We start from the raw sequence: 18,593 nt of genomic DNA, 5'->3' as shown, positions 1-18,593 counted from the left end.
TCTGGTTCTAAAGTTTATCTTTGGGGGGGAGGGGGCTATATATAAAACTCTCATACCCTAGAAGTTACTACAATTTCCCTCACCAGGAAATATTGAAATATACTGGGTATGATAGCAAAATATTACAAAAGAGAATCATTGCTAATGTTATCCTAATTCAAGTATTAACACTTGAGTAGTTTCTTTGGTAATAATGGCACATGTATACTACAGGGTGATTATAAAGTTTCGATCCATTTCTGTGAAAAACAGATATTAGAATCAAACCAATAATGAGAATGGAAAACTAATATTTAGTAACACACAATCTATCAAAACTTCTACAGATAATGTAAACCCAACATCAGAGTAACACATAATCTATCACAGGTTGCACTGAGCCTTATTCCAAATGACCACTCTGCACATCCACAAAACTCCCAGACGCGCACCACTGCACGAAACACCTTTCTAGAATTGTCCGTACATTGCTCATTGTATATTGGTCATTTGGAATAAGGCTCAGTACAACCTGTGATGGATTATGTGTTACTCTGAGTTTGGGTCTACATTTTCTGTAGAAGTTTTGATAGATTATGTGTTACTAAGTGTTAGATTTTCCATTCTCATTATTGGTTTGATTCTAATATCTGTTTTTCAAAGAAATGGATGAAAACTTTATAATCACCCTGTATTTCTGTGAACAAAAAAAGGAAACAAAACTATCTGGTACATAAAGCAAAGGATATACACTTTATTTAAAAAATTGCATAAATTAAGAACTCTCACTCACCTTGATTTGCTTAATGATTTTGTCAGATTCGTCTCTGGTCTGGGGTACATTGTCTTTTGGCAACTGCCTCTCAACCTTGTCCAAGAACAAGCCGAGGTTCCTAAGGTTGTCAAGATGCTTCCTCACTTCTTCTCGCATTGAGTCCAATTCATTCTGCCTGTCTGATATCCGCACTCCAAGCAGGCTGTACCTGTTGTTGATTTCTGTGAGTTGTTGTTGAGTAGGGGACAAATCTAAAGACAGAACAAGATGTTACAAACATGCAATAGTTTACTTAACAAATCATTAGGTTGATGAAGTTGCATCAACATGCTGGCAAATAGATATTTTCATTCACTGCAAACAGTGTTAAAAAAGCATATTACTGGATATTGGAACATTTCCTGTTATAAGTAATTTTGTGTGTGTACTACAAACAATTGCTTCAATACCTTGAGTATCCTATGAATGCTAGCGCAAGAAATAGTGCACATTTCTCAACTAATCACATTTAAACCATGTAAAACATTTCTTGTGCATAAAAAAACACTGATTTATGCCTGAAGCATTGATTATGCAGAATTGAATAGAGGAACATAGTTGTTAGTAATTTCGAATATCCAATACTCCTGAGAATTTAACCCTACTTTCCCCCATTCTGCAGGCATACTTATATTTATCTGGCAAGGACAATTGAGGGGTTCATAGCACAAGTGGAATTAACTCTATTCAGGACAGTTTTGAGAAAAAGACATTTAAATATTTAAATTTAAAGCACAAACATAGTGGTGTCTCTATAAACAAGAATTTGAAACGTAAGAGATACTTACTTCTAGCACTGAAATATTGGCACTTCACAGTTTTAAGTAATACATGTAACTCAATTAGCTCATATTGTCCTGTCATATTATCACTCTTGTAACACATATGTTACATGTAAAATATAACTCTCCTTAAATACATTGTCCTATCATATTATAAATACACAAAAGTACCATTCCTTAATAATTTTTTTAAAAAATAGCATAAACCACTGAATAGGGTACTGCAAGGTTATTAAAATAATAACAACAACAGTGGTAGTATATATATAGGGAATGTTCGGGTCTACCTGCTCCTTGTCACAATTCCTTGAGTAACTCGTACTGATACAAAAGTTGAAGCATTGACGTTCTTTATCATTTACCCTGTTTTGAATTGCTATTTGTGATTCATTTCTAATTTATCATTGCATATTTGTCTATAAATTACATTATACCAACAGATTTCAACTTTTAACATTTCTGGGGAACAAATTCAGGATTATATTTTTCAATTCTTTTTTTAGCATAATTCCTTGCTGGAGAGAGAAAAAATTGTGCATTCCATGTGCATTTTAAAACTTTATTTTTCAGTGCATAGTTTAGTAACAAGATTAATCAGTCCATTGCAAGTTTCAAAAACTAATGAACCAAAAAATATGGTACAAAAACCCTAAATGATGCTTCAACTATTATTTTTCTCACTTCAAAACAACAAATTTACAATCAAGTATGTTAACAAGAAACAATAATTTTATTAAAAGTAATAGTAATAGCTGCAAACTGAAAAATGACAAATTACAGTGGAACCTTAATTATGTGTTTTTCAGGGAACTATGGCAAAAAAATTCATAATTTTGGAAAATGTATAACCTTGGAAAATTTTCAAGGGTTTGACCAGAAAGGTAAAGTATATGTGCAGTTGGAAAATTAAAAACAAAGACTGTACATTTCATTTTCATGAAGGGCAAACATTCCATTCTAACCATATTTCTTTCCAAGGACAAATGAGCTGAAATTCACAAAAAAAGATTACATATACACACAGGGTGTCTCGAAAGTAATAGCGCAAACTGACACAGGTGAAAGTACACAATAATAGAAGCAAAAAGTCTCAGTAAACATGGATCTGCAAACGAGCCGTTTTCTAGATAATTGCTAATGTGTGGTTACAAGCTGCCACCGACTTCATTGTTTGTAAAAGTAGTCAGTTTTAAAATTTACTCTTCATTGCTATAAGGTTCCATTTTCACTATGAAGTACAGCACAACTGACGTGACTCTTACAGTACGATTAGACTGTGTACTGATTGTATCCATCCTGTTTGATTACAACATCACCTCTCGGACATGTTCTGTTTTGTAAACAAAGAGCAAACCTCGGACCACACAGAGTAAAGCACTCAGTGTTTACAAAATGCAATCAATGACTGCTTGTAATCACACATTCGCACACATTATTAGCATTTTACCACCTAGGACAATGTTTACAAACAATGAAGTCAGTGACAGCTTGTAATCACACATTCGCGATTATCTTGAAAACAGCTCATTTGCAGACCCACGTTTACTGAGACTTTTTGCTTCTATTATCGTGTACTTTCACCTGTGTCAGTTTGCGCTATTACTTATGAGACATCACTCGTATTATGTCCAATTTTTTTTTTCATGGGAGACAAAAAGGTTGATATATTTGTCAAAGTTTATCCACTTTATGATCAGATAGGTTAATCAGAACTGGGCCTACAGTTTAAAGCAGGATCAATCTTGCAACAATTAATGTCTTCCAGTGTTATTGCAAATAACCAAAGTACCCTAATCATACCTCATCTAAGCATCAACATTTTCAAAATAAAAATATAAGCCATGCGCTTCTCATATCCTCTACACAAGGGATTTAAAACACATGGTAAATATGCAATACAAGTGCAGGATACAGGAATAACTATGTCTAAACTGTGCTGGCCTTTTTAGTGTGCAGAGTGATTAGACTGTAACCAGGTGAGTGAGTGAGAGAGAGAGAGAGAAAGCAACCAACCTTCCAGGTGGAAGCCGTCCTGAGATGAGCGACGGCTACTGAAGCCGCTCGATCCGCTTGGAGAAAGAGGGCTTTGAATAGAGCCGGAAAAGCCACCTGTTTTGGTCGGAGAAGGACTACGTGCATCCTGAGAAGTCCTTCGCACTGTAAAAAAATTACGGTCGTGCTCTGATTGTTGCAGTCGTGAAGTTATCATTTTGGAACAGATTATACAATAATCCCCATATTTGATTGTTAATATGCATCCCCATTTAGGCAATGCAGATTTAACTTAATAGCATCTGTGACACTTGTAATTGTTTGAAGTTTTTATATGTACTAAATGCCTATTCTGCAAATACATCTCACAAAAACCTTTACAATATTTTCTTGTTTCTTTCATAGTAATCAAAAAGCTCTTACCTTTGGTACAATATTTAAATCTATTACATTGTAAATCTATTAATGTTCGTGTAAGAAAAATAAAACAACATACCCAATGCTAAAAGTAAAAGATTACACCATGATTAATTTGTGGAATGAATCTGGAATTTTATCATATCCCATACTTAAATATCACTTCCATTCACTTTTAGAACAAACAGAAAATAATTATTCATTTTAGGGCTGGGCAGATACTGTATTACAAATATCGAACAGTGTAAGTTGAAATTTTAGCAAATCTTGTGGCCTATACAAAATTGCAACACAATGCACAATTTTCAGTACTTTTGCAACAATATTGTAGGGAGAAATGGATTCTGTGATTAAAGAGTGTCGCATGTGAAATCAGGAAAATTTAAAAGCACAATGCTTGTAGATGCTACGGTACAGTTCCAATGAAAAATTTATGCATTCCATTTTAAAAATATAATAAACGACTTTGAATTGTTAGTTTTCAAGTATCGACATTGGTACCAGTGGAAATAGTAATAATATCGGTGTTGGCGCCAGCATTGGTTCAAAGTGGTATGGGCTTAGCCCTACTATTTTTAATCAATATTTGTCTTAAAAGAAAGTTTTGTTATTTTATTGCAAAATTTTAGTTAAAAAATTAAGTAATTGTCTCAATTTTTCTAGTAATTTTAAAGAATCTTCAAAAAAGAACTACACTCTTTCCAACTTGCAAAAACTTTCTACTTGATATGAAAATTGGACCAAATCTACCAGAAACACTCAAATGTTTTTTGCAACATTATCAGACTACATAGTAGTAATTTTATATACTGAATCCACTATTGCCTGTTGACTATGTATTCTTCCCTGCTTGATTTATCTTTACATGTTCACTTGGTCACAGTCTCAAAATTGAAGGTGAAATTCAAGAAAGCAAACTTAAACATAAACACACAGTACACACAGGAAACATGGCAAAGGTACAAAATCAATCCAAGAAAAAAAATTGGGAAAAAGAAGCAACTAGGTTTAACCCTAACTGCATCCCTTTTGGATCAATATTTGTGTAAGGTGTACCTTTTTCAACCAGAAAAAAATTTATTTGTAAATGATATTCCAGTGCAACCTTGATTTTACCTTTTTCAGGGGACCAGGTTGACAAAACTTATAATGCAGGAAAAAAATTTAAAAATAAAATTTTGTAATATTTTGCTTTATAGGTACCATCAAGACTGAACATATAAAAAGGTAAAGTGCTCCCCTGTGCTTAGCACTATGCCATGAAGGCATATAGGGGGAGTGGGGGTAACGCCCCACACTTTCTTGATCATATAATATAGAAAAATGCAAAATCTAGGTTTCACTGTATTATTTGTAGACACGTACGTGTTTGTGTTGTGTGATTTATGCTATCATTATATCATTAAATTATATTGCTATTAATCCTAAAAATAGAAGTTACTTTTTTGCACACAATTGTTGAAAAACTACCATGAAGTTGAGACAAACTTCACACTCTGGCATTCTGCATTATGTTCTTACTGAATTATCAAGACCACCTCAGACCTCAACACATTTTCACATTCTGCAAGTAATTACCTGAAAAGTAATGAACTAATGTTGCCACCTATGACCAAATGTGATAATTAACATGTTTAGAAGTAAGTCCATTAGTCTAAGTCAGGTAAAATTTCTTTCAAAAGAGATCTACTGTATAAATTAATATCACATCAATGGTGTAAGGAGATATATTTTACTTCAGATTTTTCAAGAATGGTTGTGAAAGATGCTATTCATGTTTAGTTTTCCTATAATAAAGTTCTGAAATCATTTGTAACTTTGAATGCACCAGCTTACACTATTATTCTAGAATGAATGCTAGATCCTAACATGCAACAGCTATGTGTATGTGCTGTTATTTACACATATATATCCAAGGTTTCTGGCTCGGTAAAGCATAGACCATCATGCACATTTACAATGGAGCATGGATCATGTTCAATTAATACCAGGATATTTGATTATTTTAGCTTAGGTAAAGGAGTTACAACTAAATATGCCTACACCAAATTCTGGAACACTACATGCTAGTTCTATATTGGGAATGCTGTATAAATTATGCCAGTAGTAGGGATATCAAACGTCATTCGATTGTGTAATGTGTAGGAGTACAATGTTATTTTTACATACATATCATATCCAGGGAACAGAAAACCAGTCAAACTGGTACTTACATGAGCTGGATGTTGTGACGGAAGGTCTCTTAGTTGGGCTGGCAGAACTTCTACGTCTTGTAGGAGAATCGGGTCTTTCCCCTCTCAGAAGGGCATCATATGCATTTCCAAGGTCGTTAACTCTGTCAATGGTATTGCTGTAATCTCTGTACTCCTTTGCCAATGGCTGTAACAATTATGACCAAGTGAGGATAAAATATACACAATTACAAAAAAAACTACCACTACATACCATTGCAACATCAATTGATGTGCCTTACTATTATTGTAGACTAGGGATGAACGATATTGAAAATTTGATATCATGATATATCGTTAAGAAAATATCATCACAGACGATATATGATATTTTTTCCATTATCATGATATTGGTGATATATCATCTCCATGATATATATATCACCAAATATCGTGATGATTTATCGCTGACACAATATAGATATCAAAAATATGCTGATAGTATATATTGTCAAATATCTTGATATATTATTGCCGACATGTTATATAGCCAAAATATCATGATAATATATCGTCTAGTTGACATTATCGCCTAGACAATATTTTTTTTCAATATTGCAATGATATATTGCCCAACACTATTCTAGACATGCATATTTGATTTTTGACAAACACTAAATATGAAATAACAAGGTGTAATATTAATTTTTCATGTTATTGAAAGGTGTGACGTAAGTTTTCCTACCATGTTTTGTCACGAAATGGTGCTAAATGAACTGCAAAATGTGAAGTAAACTCCTAAAACATGAAATTTAGAGTTGATTTGCCAACACAACACTTTCTGAAGTCTCAGTTGTCCTGCAAGTTATGCAAAGTCATTAATTCTGCTGCAAGATTTTGGACTCCTCTCCGTGGAATAAACTTTAATGCATGGATAACTACATAAATTTGATATCAGAAAGGCATTTGATGCCAGACGTGTGTTTTTAAATCAAATTTAGGATTATATTCACCATTTTAACACTGAAATGCTATTTTGTGTACTGCTTTCAATTCCAAAATGTGTTCAGTTTTGTACCAAAATCTTAATCTTTTATTCACCATAAATATATGTCCATAGCTGTTATATAGGGGATGGACAAAAATATGAAAACACATGTGAAGCAAAGCCGGAATGCTGTAGCTAATAAGGTGCAGGACAACGTTTAGCTTCCAAGCCGGTTTGCAGTCTCAGAGGAAAGGACAAATACAAGTCCTGGATGGTGGATAATGGGATCTTGCACCATTCTTCATGCAAAACATGGTCACAATCCTCCTCAATATCCTCCTGTCTCTGTCACTCTGTGTACATTTTCGTCCACGCAGGTGGTCTAATGATGTATTTCCGGACACACTATTGTGTCATCATGATCTTTGATAGTTCCCCTCTTGATAAGCCAAAAAAATATGGCACCAACAATTTGCCCTCTTTGAAACACTGTCACCTCAGGCATGATTCAGTATCAACTAGCTACAGCGCAACTGTCGACTCCTACCAGTCTGACAAGGTCCTATCTCACTAGACAAAACAAAAGAATGTCGCAATGAGTCAGATTTCAAGTGGAAAAATTGCGTCGATATCACCCATTCTGATGTCGTGGCGTTTCCAAGCTGAGTATATTTTTTGTACATTACACAGAAAATTAATACTACAACGAACAAAAAAAAACCTGCTCAATAGTGAAAGTTTACATAAATAGCAAAATGTTACACACAGGAACAATGCTTTCACGGACAGAACTACGAGGGCTATCCAGAAAGTCGCTCACGTTTCGGTGGGGTGCCGTCATTTTGTGCAAGGACTTCCACCCATTCAGTGCACATCCAGCTGTGGACTGTGAAGTTCGTGTCGCTTCTGCTCTGTTCATAATACATTGATAACATGAGTGCTCCGATTGAAAATCCCACCAGTTGTGAAGTGAGATTTTTCGTACAATTTTTGTTGGCGAAAGACACTAAACCGATTGACATTCATAGACAACTGTGTGAAGTTTACGGTAAAGATGTGATGAGTGAAAGTGGAGAGAGGCGTTGGTGCCTCATGTTTAAAGATGACAACGGCCACACAAACATTCACGATGAAGACCGAAGTGGGCAACCAAGCATTGTGACAAAAGAACTGGTTGCAAAAATCAATGACAAGATTCGTGAAAATCGCACTCTGCCAACCGAATGCAGGAACTTTTACAGGCCTTTCATTGGGAGGTTTTCGACGATCCGCCATATAGCCCAGATCTCGCACCAGGTGACTACCACTTGTTTCCCCACATGAAGACCTGGCTAGCAACGTAGCATTTTGATGACGACTCAAGACCTTCAGGCTGGTGTGCAGAAATGGTTGTAGTCACAGGCACCAGCTTTTTATGACAATGGACTTTGTAAGCTTGTTCATCGCTATGATATATGCCTAAACTTGTATGGCGACTATGTCGAAAAGTAGTGTAAGAGAGTCGCTTCAAAATGTATATAATAAAAAAATGTCTACTATCACTTGCCTTCTTTCTATTCCAAAATGTAAGTTACTTTCTGGATAGCCCTCGTATATTAAAGGATGGTAATCAAACATATGTAATATAACAGTCCCTATTTTCCACACATATTTATATTCATGCTACATAATATATCAATTCCAATGTTTACAAGTTACCAAATTCCTTCATTTCTACATACCTTCAGTTCTTCACTCTGCCTTTTTATGGTTTCAAGTTCAACTGATACAGGTTGCAAGTGAGATACAACGGATTCCATCTTCGACAACCATTCGAGAACTTGGTCTCTGAGTCTGTCATATGCCACCAGCTGCTCGGAACGGGCCTTGGTCAGTTTCTGCCTTTCATCGAGGAGGCTGTTTAAATCTCTCCATTGGTTCTCCAGTGACTGCAAAATGAAAATCATACTTATCACCACATGTAATTAAATAAATTGAGCAATTTTTAGCATTGTGTCATTAAATCAATAGATTCATGTAGTAATGATTCTTGATTCACCAGATTCGTGTGCCTTCCATGCTACTTAATGTAATTTGTAAGCAAAGCTACTTAAGCACTACTTGAATTATGAGAATATTTGAGATAAAATTACACAAAAATGCAAGAATGGAATGAAACAAGACTGCAGCAATGTCATTGAAAGTATAAATGGAGATTGTCAAATTTAATGATAAGGGTATAAGTGTAGAATTCATAACATGTGTCCATTAGAAATGAATTGAGATTAAACCATTACTAGCAAAATATGATTAATAATATAGACTAGAGAAACAATGATTTAACTTTTTTCTGGTAAATGTAAAAAAATGTACAATGCAGGAAAATGTAAAATCTGGGAATATAAACTCAGGTTTGCACTGTACATTTATTCAATGATGAACATTAATCTACTTTGATTATATTTGTTTTTTCTTGTAAGGTATACACAATATTTTACGTGCAGATGCATTCAGGATACATTCCTGTTATTAGGGACTTCTTTTTAAAAGCACACAAATTCCTATATCAAATCTCCTATCTTGAAAAGCAACCATGCATCCTGCCTCATGATTTTTCATTATCTGGCTTGAAATAAAAAAAAAAGTGTAAGACTTTTAGGATGTGTTTCAATGATTACATACCAATGGCAGTTTTCTCCTGCCTGTCCAACCCTTATTTTAGTATTAGATTCTGATACTGGATCTGCTTTAATATTCTTAATGTTTTTCTGTAACTAATAATGCTATATTAAGGTTTTGAAACTGTGTTCAGCATTTTCGAAAAAGTAGGGATGGGACCGATTAATCAGAACTATCAGTATCAGCCGAAATAGGAATATCGGTGTATCAGTAAAATTACCGACCAATCCAATATATTGATAAATATCTGATAATTTAGTGCAAAATTCTGCCATTTTGTTGTACCTTTTATGGATAATCTCCATGCTCTACTTTCTAAAAAAGTAAATGTCTAAATATGCAATTTCTTTTGCACTGCAGTCACCTTGAAACACACATTTATTAAGGAGGTCAATGAACCTTTCAGGTTCTTCAAGGACCACTTATAATTTTATATCGGATCGGTAGAATATCGGTTATCGGTACCTGTAAATTTTATATCGTACTGTATCAGTATTGGCCAAAATTTCATATCGGCCCATCCCTACAAAAAAGAAATGAATGAGCAAAACTACAATTAATTTTTATTTGACTGACCTTTACTCTATCCCGGACTGGAACAGTGTCCGTAACATCCTTCTTGGCAATCAAAGCCTTTCCGGAACGGATTATTTCCTCAATTTCGTTTCTCTTCTGATCACGTTTCCTCACAATGTCATCGATTCTTGCTCCGTATTCTTCAATTTCCAATTTCATGATGTCTCGTGATTCAATTACCTCGCTAACTTCAATGTACCATTGCTCGAATTTGGTTGCGGAAACTGTGAAGGTTTCCAATGACATGTAAACTTCTTCCAGGAATTCTCCTCGTTTCACAGTCTTCTCCAGTAATTTCTCAAATCTGCAAATAAGCAAAAAAATTAGAAAACTCACATAAATTCTATGCCTTATAGAAGAAAAAACTCTAAACCTATCTATGTAATAGGTATGCATATTTTGCTTTTGACGAAAACACGAAATGTGAAATAACACACTGGTATGTTAATTTTTCATGTTTCTGAAAGGTGTGAGGTACATTTTCCTACCCTGTTTCATCGCAAAATGATGTGAAATGGACCGCAAAATGCGAAATAGACTAAAACACAAAATTTATATTCTATTTACTGATGCAACACTTTCTGAAGTTTGAATTATCCTGAGAGTTATGCAATTCAGAGATGATCGAGTAATTTTGCTGTAAATATCTGAGAAGCAAAAATGGACCCCTTTAAACACGAACAAACTTAATACTCTGGTAACTACATAAATGTGCTATTAGAAGGGGTGTGTTTATTTTGTGTAGTAAGTGCAGTTTTAAAATCAAATTTAGGATTATGTTCACAATTTTAAAACCAAAATGTCATTTTATATGCTGCTTTCGATCCGATATTTCAACGCTATAACACTGAAATTTTATTTTATTTACCACTTTTGAACCCAAAATTGACTATTTTTGTACCAAAATTTTGCTTTTTTATTTACCAGAATTATGTGCCTCTATGTCCATATGGACCAATATAGGTATGCCAGTGTATTGGTAAAATGATCAATTTTTTCCCAATTCAATATTTCTATAAGTAAGTTTAAATGAATGCACAATTTTTGTCATTTTGTTATTGTTTTTATGTACACAATGGTACAATTTTTGTACCATGGTTTTGTAAAGTTCAAAATAATAAATTCCTTTCTCCAATACAAAAGTAACCCATTGAAGACATCTGCTTACCTTGTAATGACCTCCTTCAGTTTAGTCTCAATTTTCTTGGCAAGACGTGGATTACTTGCAGTAGCCATGAGCTCATGAGCTGTCTGAGTGACGCTGTCCACACTTGGTCTGTGACTGTCTATGTCAGCTTGCAGCAAACGATGGTCTCTCAGCTGTTCCTCCAAGCGTTCTCTATTCAGGCTAGCTGGTCGCATGAGACCCCTAAAAGAAAATTACACATAATAGGATGTTAGCAAAACTTGGGAGAAAAAAAAGCTTATGTACTGGTAGACATAGACAACCAATGAGTTCCAACATGCAGGATAGAAAATTGTTGATGAATAATAAAATATAAACCACATCATATGATGACTGCTTAATGGTGTTTATGTACAGTTAAAAACAGTGATACAGTGAAATGCTACATAGAACACTGACAAAGTACCACGTACCAAAGTATCGTGGAAATTATGCAAAATGCATATTTTATTTTTGCAACAACCATGAGGAGAAATGGATTTTGTAATTGAATGATTATCTCATTTGAAATTATGAATATTCTAAACCAAACTCTAGTAAATTGCTATGATGTAAGAACAACTCTGAATCCGAATTTTTACAACTATGAAGTGCATTTCACTTTAAATTGTAGGTCCAGTCCCAAATAGTCCTTCTGTGCAAAAAGTGGACTTGAAACAAAAACTCAGTCTTACATGAAATGAAAATATAATAAAGAACAATTGGGTATCATTGAAGGTAGTTACAGTTCAGATTTTTTCTAGTGGCTCCGGCAAAAGAACGGACTTCAAAATTCTATTTTTGTCCTTTCCGTCGAAAGCGAAGGAGGGTCACATGAACAGCTGAACCAATCGGTTGTCCAGTTGCCGTGGGAAGGGGGAGTTCTCGTGTTATTCTGAGTTGCCAAATTTTTAGTTTTGGGTCGTTTTCGAAACAGGTGGCACCTTTATCAAAGCCAGCATGGTGATGCCTAATGGTTGCCACCACGTACCAAGCGAATGGGTCTCCAATTCCCTCCCTCTACCTGAAATGCGAGCGAAGGGGGCTTGTTGACAGGAAGAGGTGTGTTGTACCACTGGACAAAAATCATCAGGCGTGTAGCAACCGGTAGCGACACCGCTTTTCCTCCCTTGAACTTGAGGCAGAAAGTCTGGGTTTCCTCAAGTCCATTCTCTCGCCAGAACCACTTTAGTATATTTTTCACAAAAGAGTAAATTTTGATTCCATCTTTCAAGTTATTTAAAACATTTACATGCTTGTATACAGAAACAGTGTAGCTAGAAATATATCTTAAGTTTTCTATAAAATATAAATGTACAGCATTATCATTTCAATGTGATATGTTTTCCTCCTCATAAAGCACTGACAATGACTTGTCATCGATCATATTTTCTGGTTAGGTCTAGTGTCAGTGAAAACATAATTATCTTTTAATGTTGAAGTGATACTGAAATAACAGAAGAACTATTCATTTACATATAGATTGATTGAGTTGGTGTTTTAAGTCCACTTTATGCACAGTAAGGCTAATCAGGACCCGACCTACAGTTTAAAGTGGGATCCGAACCACTTCATCCAACCAGGTATCGAACCCAGCATCCCTTCATTACAAGGCAACGATGCTACCACTGTGCCAACGGGGAGGCCCTCATTTACATAGAGAGTATGAGGTGTGAATTCAATGTTTCTTAATGTTCAATGAGATTCTCCTGCGTTATCTGACAGACATTCAATAACTAAGATTGTTTTGTTTTTCAAACATATTAGAGTACATTCTGGCCTTCTTTTGTCTTCATTCGATTGGTTTGTAGTAAAGTGGAAGTGAGTCTTCGTGTCTGGTGGGCTGTGTGCATTAAAAATGTGGTAAAAATTTGTCAGATCTTATGAGTTGTTAGTTTCCAGTAACTTATTTATAATACCGCAGTACAGTAAAACCTCGTTAATCCGGACTAATGGGGGGGGGATAAGTTGACCAGTTTAATGAAAGTTTAGATTAACTGAAATAACCTAAAAGGACAGTAGAAAGTGCATTAAAACTCCGTTTAAAGTTTTTCACATTACATTTTAGCACAAATGTTAACAGTTCACTCTTTTTCTTCCTAATATCAGAGACAGTTTGTTTTGCGATTCCGTATTCTGCACAAGTTTTTTCTATTACAGGTAATTTTTTGTGTATAGAAAGACTCTTGTGTTTGTATTTCTGTCCCGAAAAGGGCTTACTCAATGGCATTCTGTAATGATAACACGTTAAAATTCTATATGCACACAATACAAAGAACTAGACGCGTTTGATACAACAGCTCTAATAGAAACTGACTGCATTGAGTATCCACAACAATGGGCAACGTACATACTGTATTTTTCTGTCTTGCCATCACATGTGGAAAGAACGGATTGTTGTCCGCGCAGTAAACAAGTTGTGTATTCTAACAATGGTGGCATATGCAATGCACAAAGGACATTTTCTCGGGGCTGTGTTATTTTACAAACTTGTTGCTGAATGTTGTTAGATTTCAAAAACTTGTGTGTTGACTTAAAGCAAGGAGAGTCCATTACGGAGCAATATGACGAATGAGGCTGCTGATTTATAGTAACACTGAAAACCTTGCATTCTGCTTTTTTTTTTCCCCCTGTCTGGATTAAGCGAAAACCAGCTTATCGGGATCTGGATTAACAAGGTTTTACTGTATTTTAAATACTAGTGGTAAATTTCTTGGTGCATCTATTTTAAAGATGGCACATGAACATCTTCCTTGACATTCTACACAAGAAGCAGATATAAATCTATCACTACAATGAAAGAATCAAATGAAAGCAATAAGAAACTGTACTTACTTCAGCTGGTTTTCAGCATTGTTGAGCCAGCCGACCAATCCATCAAGTGCATCCTGAACACCCTGGCTTTGAACAAGAGCAGTGTCCAGAGCCTGGCACCTCTCCGACAACGCCTCCAGTAGTTGGCGGTACTTATCGTCAAGCTCACGAACTGGGGACTCTAGTGCATTCCGCTCTGCTGGTGTAAGTTCTCCCTCAAGTGAATGAATGAGAACAACTGTGCACTGTAACAAGAGACAATTATGTTTTATTACGTTTAAACAATAATTTAAAACTTTTCTGTTAACTGCTTACTTCAATGTCAACAAAGTTCTTGTATCACAAACCGTACAAAAATAGGTTTTTTTAAAATAAAACTGGACAAACAAAGTTAAATGTATATTGGTACATGTCTTGCTGTTTTTGTGACTTAACTAAAAGAAAAAAATGCCTACTCAGTCAACTCGAATTTGAAAAGTTACAAAATCTTCCAAATTCATGTCCCGATACAAGAATTCTTAAGAAGCAGCTCAACTACTACTAATACATTGCAACAGCTACTCTTACATAGCTTATCAACACTACTAAACTGCCTTGATAGTTTCTTTTAAAAAAATATATGTTTAGTTTAATTCAACCTGTGCCAACAAACTTAATACATTTTGATACTAAATAACAGATTTTGCACTGAAAATTATGCTGTGATAAGTTATTTCTTTAATGGACAGTTGCAATGAATCCCTTTAGCACTATTCAGCAGCAATTTATGCTCTTTTATGCTACTGATTCTTGTTTTAGTTAGCTCCGAAATGTTATTGCACTGGCGGAGACAAAGCACATGTAAACGGGGAACATAATAACAAACCCAAACTAGTTGCATCTACTGTACGAAAGTTCTCGAAGGTAATCCCACCCAGAAACACTTGCACCAAAGCAAGCCATCAAACACTATGCTACAGAGTAGATAAAAATCATTTTTTTATGATTTTTTTTATTTAAATAGATTTCTTTTTCTTTCTTTAAAAAAACACGCTTAAAATTGCTTTTATGGTTTTTGGCCTCGTACATATAGATATATGTTTTTATAGAAAGGCTTTTTCTAGTAAATGGCTGTGTTAAATATTTGAACAGTTTGATTAAAGCAAATAAAAAATTACATTTAAATAAACATTTTTTCTGTTTCTGATCATGTATACATACACCTACTATGGAAATGTTCGTTGAGTGTGATAATGAAACTAATAATAATTTCAGTAAACTTTTCTTCCATTGAAAGTAAAACATTCTGGATGTACTCTATAAGTGGAACTTAAAATATTTTTGTAGTCTACGTAGCTGAATTTTGGCAATTTTTTTAATGATAGTTTACAAAATATGAGCTGCCATGTTTATTTACAGTTTAAAGATAATTAAACTATTTATGGTTTAACATGATTAGTATTTTGTATAGGGTCCCAGGTTCGATGCCCGGTGGAGGCACATGGCACATGGCACAGTGGTTCGGATCCCACTCTAAATTGTAGGTCCAGTCCCAATTAGCCTTACTGTGCATAAAGTGGACTTAAAACACCAATTCAAACCAAACCAAAGTATTTTGTATATTTTTCTGCACAAAATGTTCGCTACTTTTGTCCATAAAAATTATTGAATTTTAAATTATGTTTACAGTTTACTCATTACATTTCCTTTCGTAAGAGCTTCACACCATCAGTACATATTTTTTGTTCCCTTTCTTTATCTTTCTTAGAACCTAATAAACACAATTATATGATTGCAAGATTAATGTATTTTCATGAAAAGTAGGGATGGGCCGATATGAAATTTTGGCCGATACCGATAAAGTACTGATATAAAATTTACCAATACCCATAACAGATATTCTACCGATCCGATATAAAATTAGAAATGGTCCTTGAAGGACCTGAAAGGTTCATTGACCTCCTTAATAAATTGTTTGAAAGTGGCTCCAGTGAAAAAAGAAGTTGCCTATTTAGACACTTACTTTTTTAGAAAGTAGAGCATGAAGATTATCCATGAAAATTACAACAAAATGGCAGAATTTGGCACTAATTTATCAGATATTTATTGATATATCGGATCGGTAAAATAATTGTTAATATTACCGAAAAACCGATATGCCTATTTTGGCTGATACTGATAGAGTACCGATTAATCGGTCCCATCCCTAATGAAAAGTGATTGTCATATCTACAAAATCCTTATGTACATTATTCTATAGATTATTCATTTAAAGTAGGGATGGGACCGATTAATCGGCACTCTATTGGTATCGGCCGATATAAGCATATTGATGTATCGGTAAAATTACCAATTATTTTACCGGTCCAATATATTGATAAATATCTTATAATTTAGTGCAAAATTCTGCCATTTTGTTGTAATTTTTATGGATAATCTCCATGCCCTAGTTTCTGAAAAAGTAAATGTCTAAATATTCAACTTGTTTTACACTGCAGTCGCCTCGAAACACACATTTATTACGGAGATGAATGAAAATGTCAGGGTCTTCAAGGACCATTTCTAATTTTATATCGGATCGGTAGAATATCTGTTACCGGTATCGATAAATTTTATATCGGTACTGTATCGGTATCGGCCAAAATTTCATATCGGCCCATCCCTAATTTAAAGTTATTTAAATCCAATGTAATTTAAATCAATCCACTAACATTCAGAACGAATCTATTTCTGAACGAATATTAATGGAAACAAGATTCTTTACGTACATGCTTAGCATTGTCGATGAGTCTGCTTTGCGCAAGGAATTCATTCTGGAGAGTCTTGGCTCTGTTCAACTGATCCTCAACAATCCTCGGCTCGGCTCCAATGGCTTCCGACAGCACTTTGTGTGCTCTTGGCTCAACCTCCTTCAACCAGGCCCTCGCCTTCTCCAAAGCATCCTTGTAATCCTTCTGCTTGTTGCCTACACCAGAGAGCCTGTCTGAAAGTTTATTGGCACGAGCCAACAGATCCTGGTACGCTGTACTCACAGATGACACTTCTTGCTTAACAATTGATTCCCTGGGTTCAATATGTGATAATCTTTGAGGTAGACTTGTTCGGAAATCATTAAGTGAGACAAGATATTCCTGGGGGAAAAAATGTTATATCAGTACAAACATAGACTTCACTTGTTTTATTGATGATAAATGAAGTACTTGAGAATACTTCTCTGTGGAGAGTCCCTTACATAAGTGAAGTTAAAGTGTAAAAACTCCACATCTTCAAAAGTGGAAATAACCTACCAAAAACCTATTTTAGGTAAGTGAAAGCTCAGAAAAAAGGTACTTTCATTTTGAAAAATCATATTTTGAAAAATCATAAATAAATCAATCATCTTTCACTTTTCAAAACAAGCACTTCATGTGTGAAAACCCATCAAAGTTACCCTGCCCACTTGTAATAAAAATGACAAAATTCTACATTTTACATAACAATAAACAAAAGTGTATAGAATTGGCAATAATAACTGCAAGGAAATTTTGAAAATTTGTCAGATTTATATTTTAGCCTTCAGTTATTGTAATTAACACTAGACAAGCACTATATATTGTCACAATCAAAAGTATTATTAAAAATCAAGTTTTGTGCTAAAAGTGCATATTATCAACATGGATGGATGAAAAACAGTTAAACTTTTGTCAAAATTAATAATAGAGATTACAAATTTGATTATTTTATATAGTTTAACGTTGTACATAGTTTATTATTCCAACATGCTCTGTAACATCGTTTAGAAATATCTTCATTTATAAGAATAAATTTAGTACTTTATTTCTTAGCAAAATACTAGTATCTATGAGAAAAAAAAATGACTCCTTACAGTATTATAAAGCAAAATTGTTAATTTCTGATTAAGATTTTTTATAATTCAAGAGTAACTTTGCTCCTCAATAAACAAATGAGAATAAGCAGAGGACAGGATTAGAAAACAGTTTTCAGGAAGTGGTACTGTTGTTAGTACTACAGTACTGCTGTTAGTACTATATTAATACTCACTTTGGATTCATCGACAAACTTCTGCGCTGCCATGGCAATGAAGCGCAAGTCAGCTTGGTGGGCAATGACGTCACTCACAAAATCTTTTGTGCTCTCTGAATTGGTCTGCAATCTGTGCAAGTTGGAAAGTGAGCGTTCCTTGTCTTCAAGAGTGTTCCTTGCTTTGTCCATCCAGCTGCAGAATGTGACCAATTCATTCCTATTGTAAGAATCAAAT

The 18,593-nt window shown here is 34.6% G+C and overlaps 1 protein-coding gene across 40 annotated transcripts in view; it reads right to left on the bottom strand.

Moving 5' to 3' along the window:
- Positions 1 to 18,593, bottom strand: part of shot (dystonin-like protein short stop) — an 888,743-nt gene that overhangs the window by 97,822 nt on the left and 772,328 nt on the right. For all 40 annotated transcript variants that reach the window (XM_083113147.1, XM_083113158.1, XM_083113144.1 and 37 more), the window contains 9 exons: positions 18,377 to 18,575; positions 17,104 to 17,466; positions 14,378 to 14,601; positions 11,546 to 11,746; positions 10,378 to 10,681; positions 8,865 to 9,071; positions 6,198 to 6,363; positions 3,589 to 3,732; positions 773 to 1,005 (listed from right to left, as the gene is read on the bottom strand). In XM_083113147.1, coding sequence (XP_082969273.1) covers positions 773 to 1,005; positions 3,589 to 3,732; positions 6,198 to 6,363; positions 8,865 to 9,071; positions 10,378 to 10,681; positions 11,546 to 11,746; positions 14,378 to 14,601; positions 17,104 to 17,466; positions 18,377 to 18,575 — 2,041 coding nt within the window. The remainder of the gene's footprint in view (positions 1 to 772; positions 1,006 to 3,588; positions 3,733 to 6,197; positions 6,364 to 8,864; positions 9,072 to 10,377; positions 10,682 to 11,545; positions 11,747 to 14,377; positions 14,602 to 17,103; positions 17,467 to 18,376; positions 18,576 to 18,593) is intronic.

The sequence above is a fragment of the Lepisma saccharinum genome, chromosome 27 (assembly GCF_977018435.1).
Source record: "Lepisma saccharinum chromosome 27, izLepSacc3.1, whole genome shotgun sequence".
Classification (NCBI taxonomy): domain Eukaryota; kingdom Metazoa; phylum Arthropoda; class Insecta; order Zygentoma; family Lepismatidae; genus Lepisma; species Lepisma saccharinum.
The sequence above is the reverse complement of the archived record's forward strand: the minus strand, read 5'-3'. Positions and strand labels throughout refer to the sequence as shown.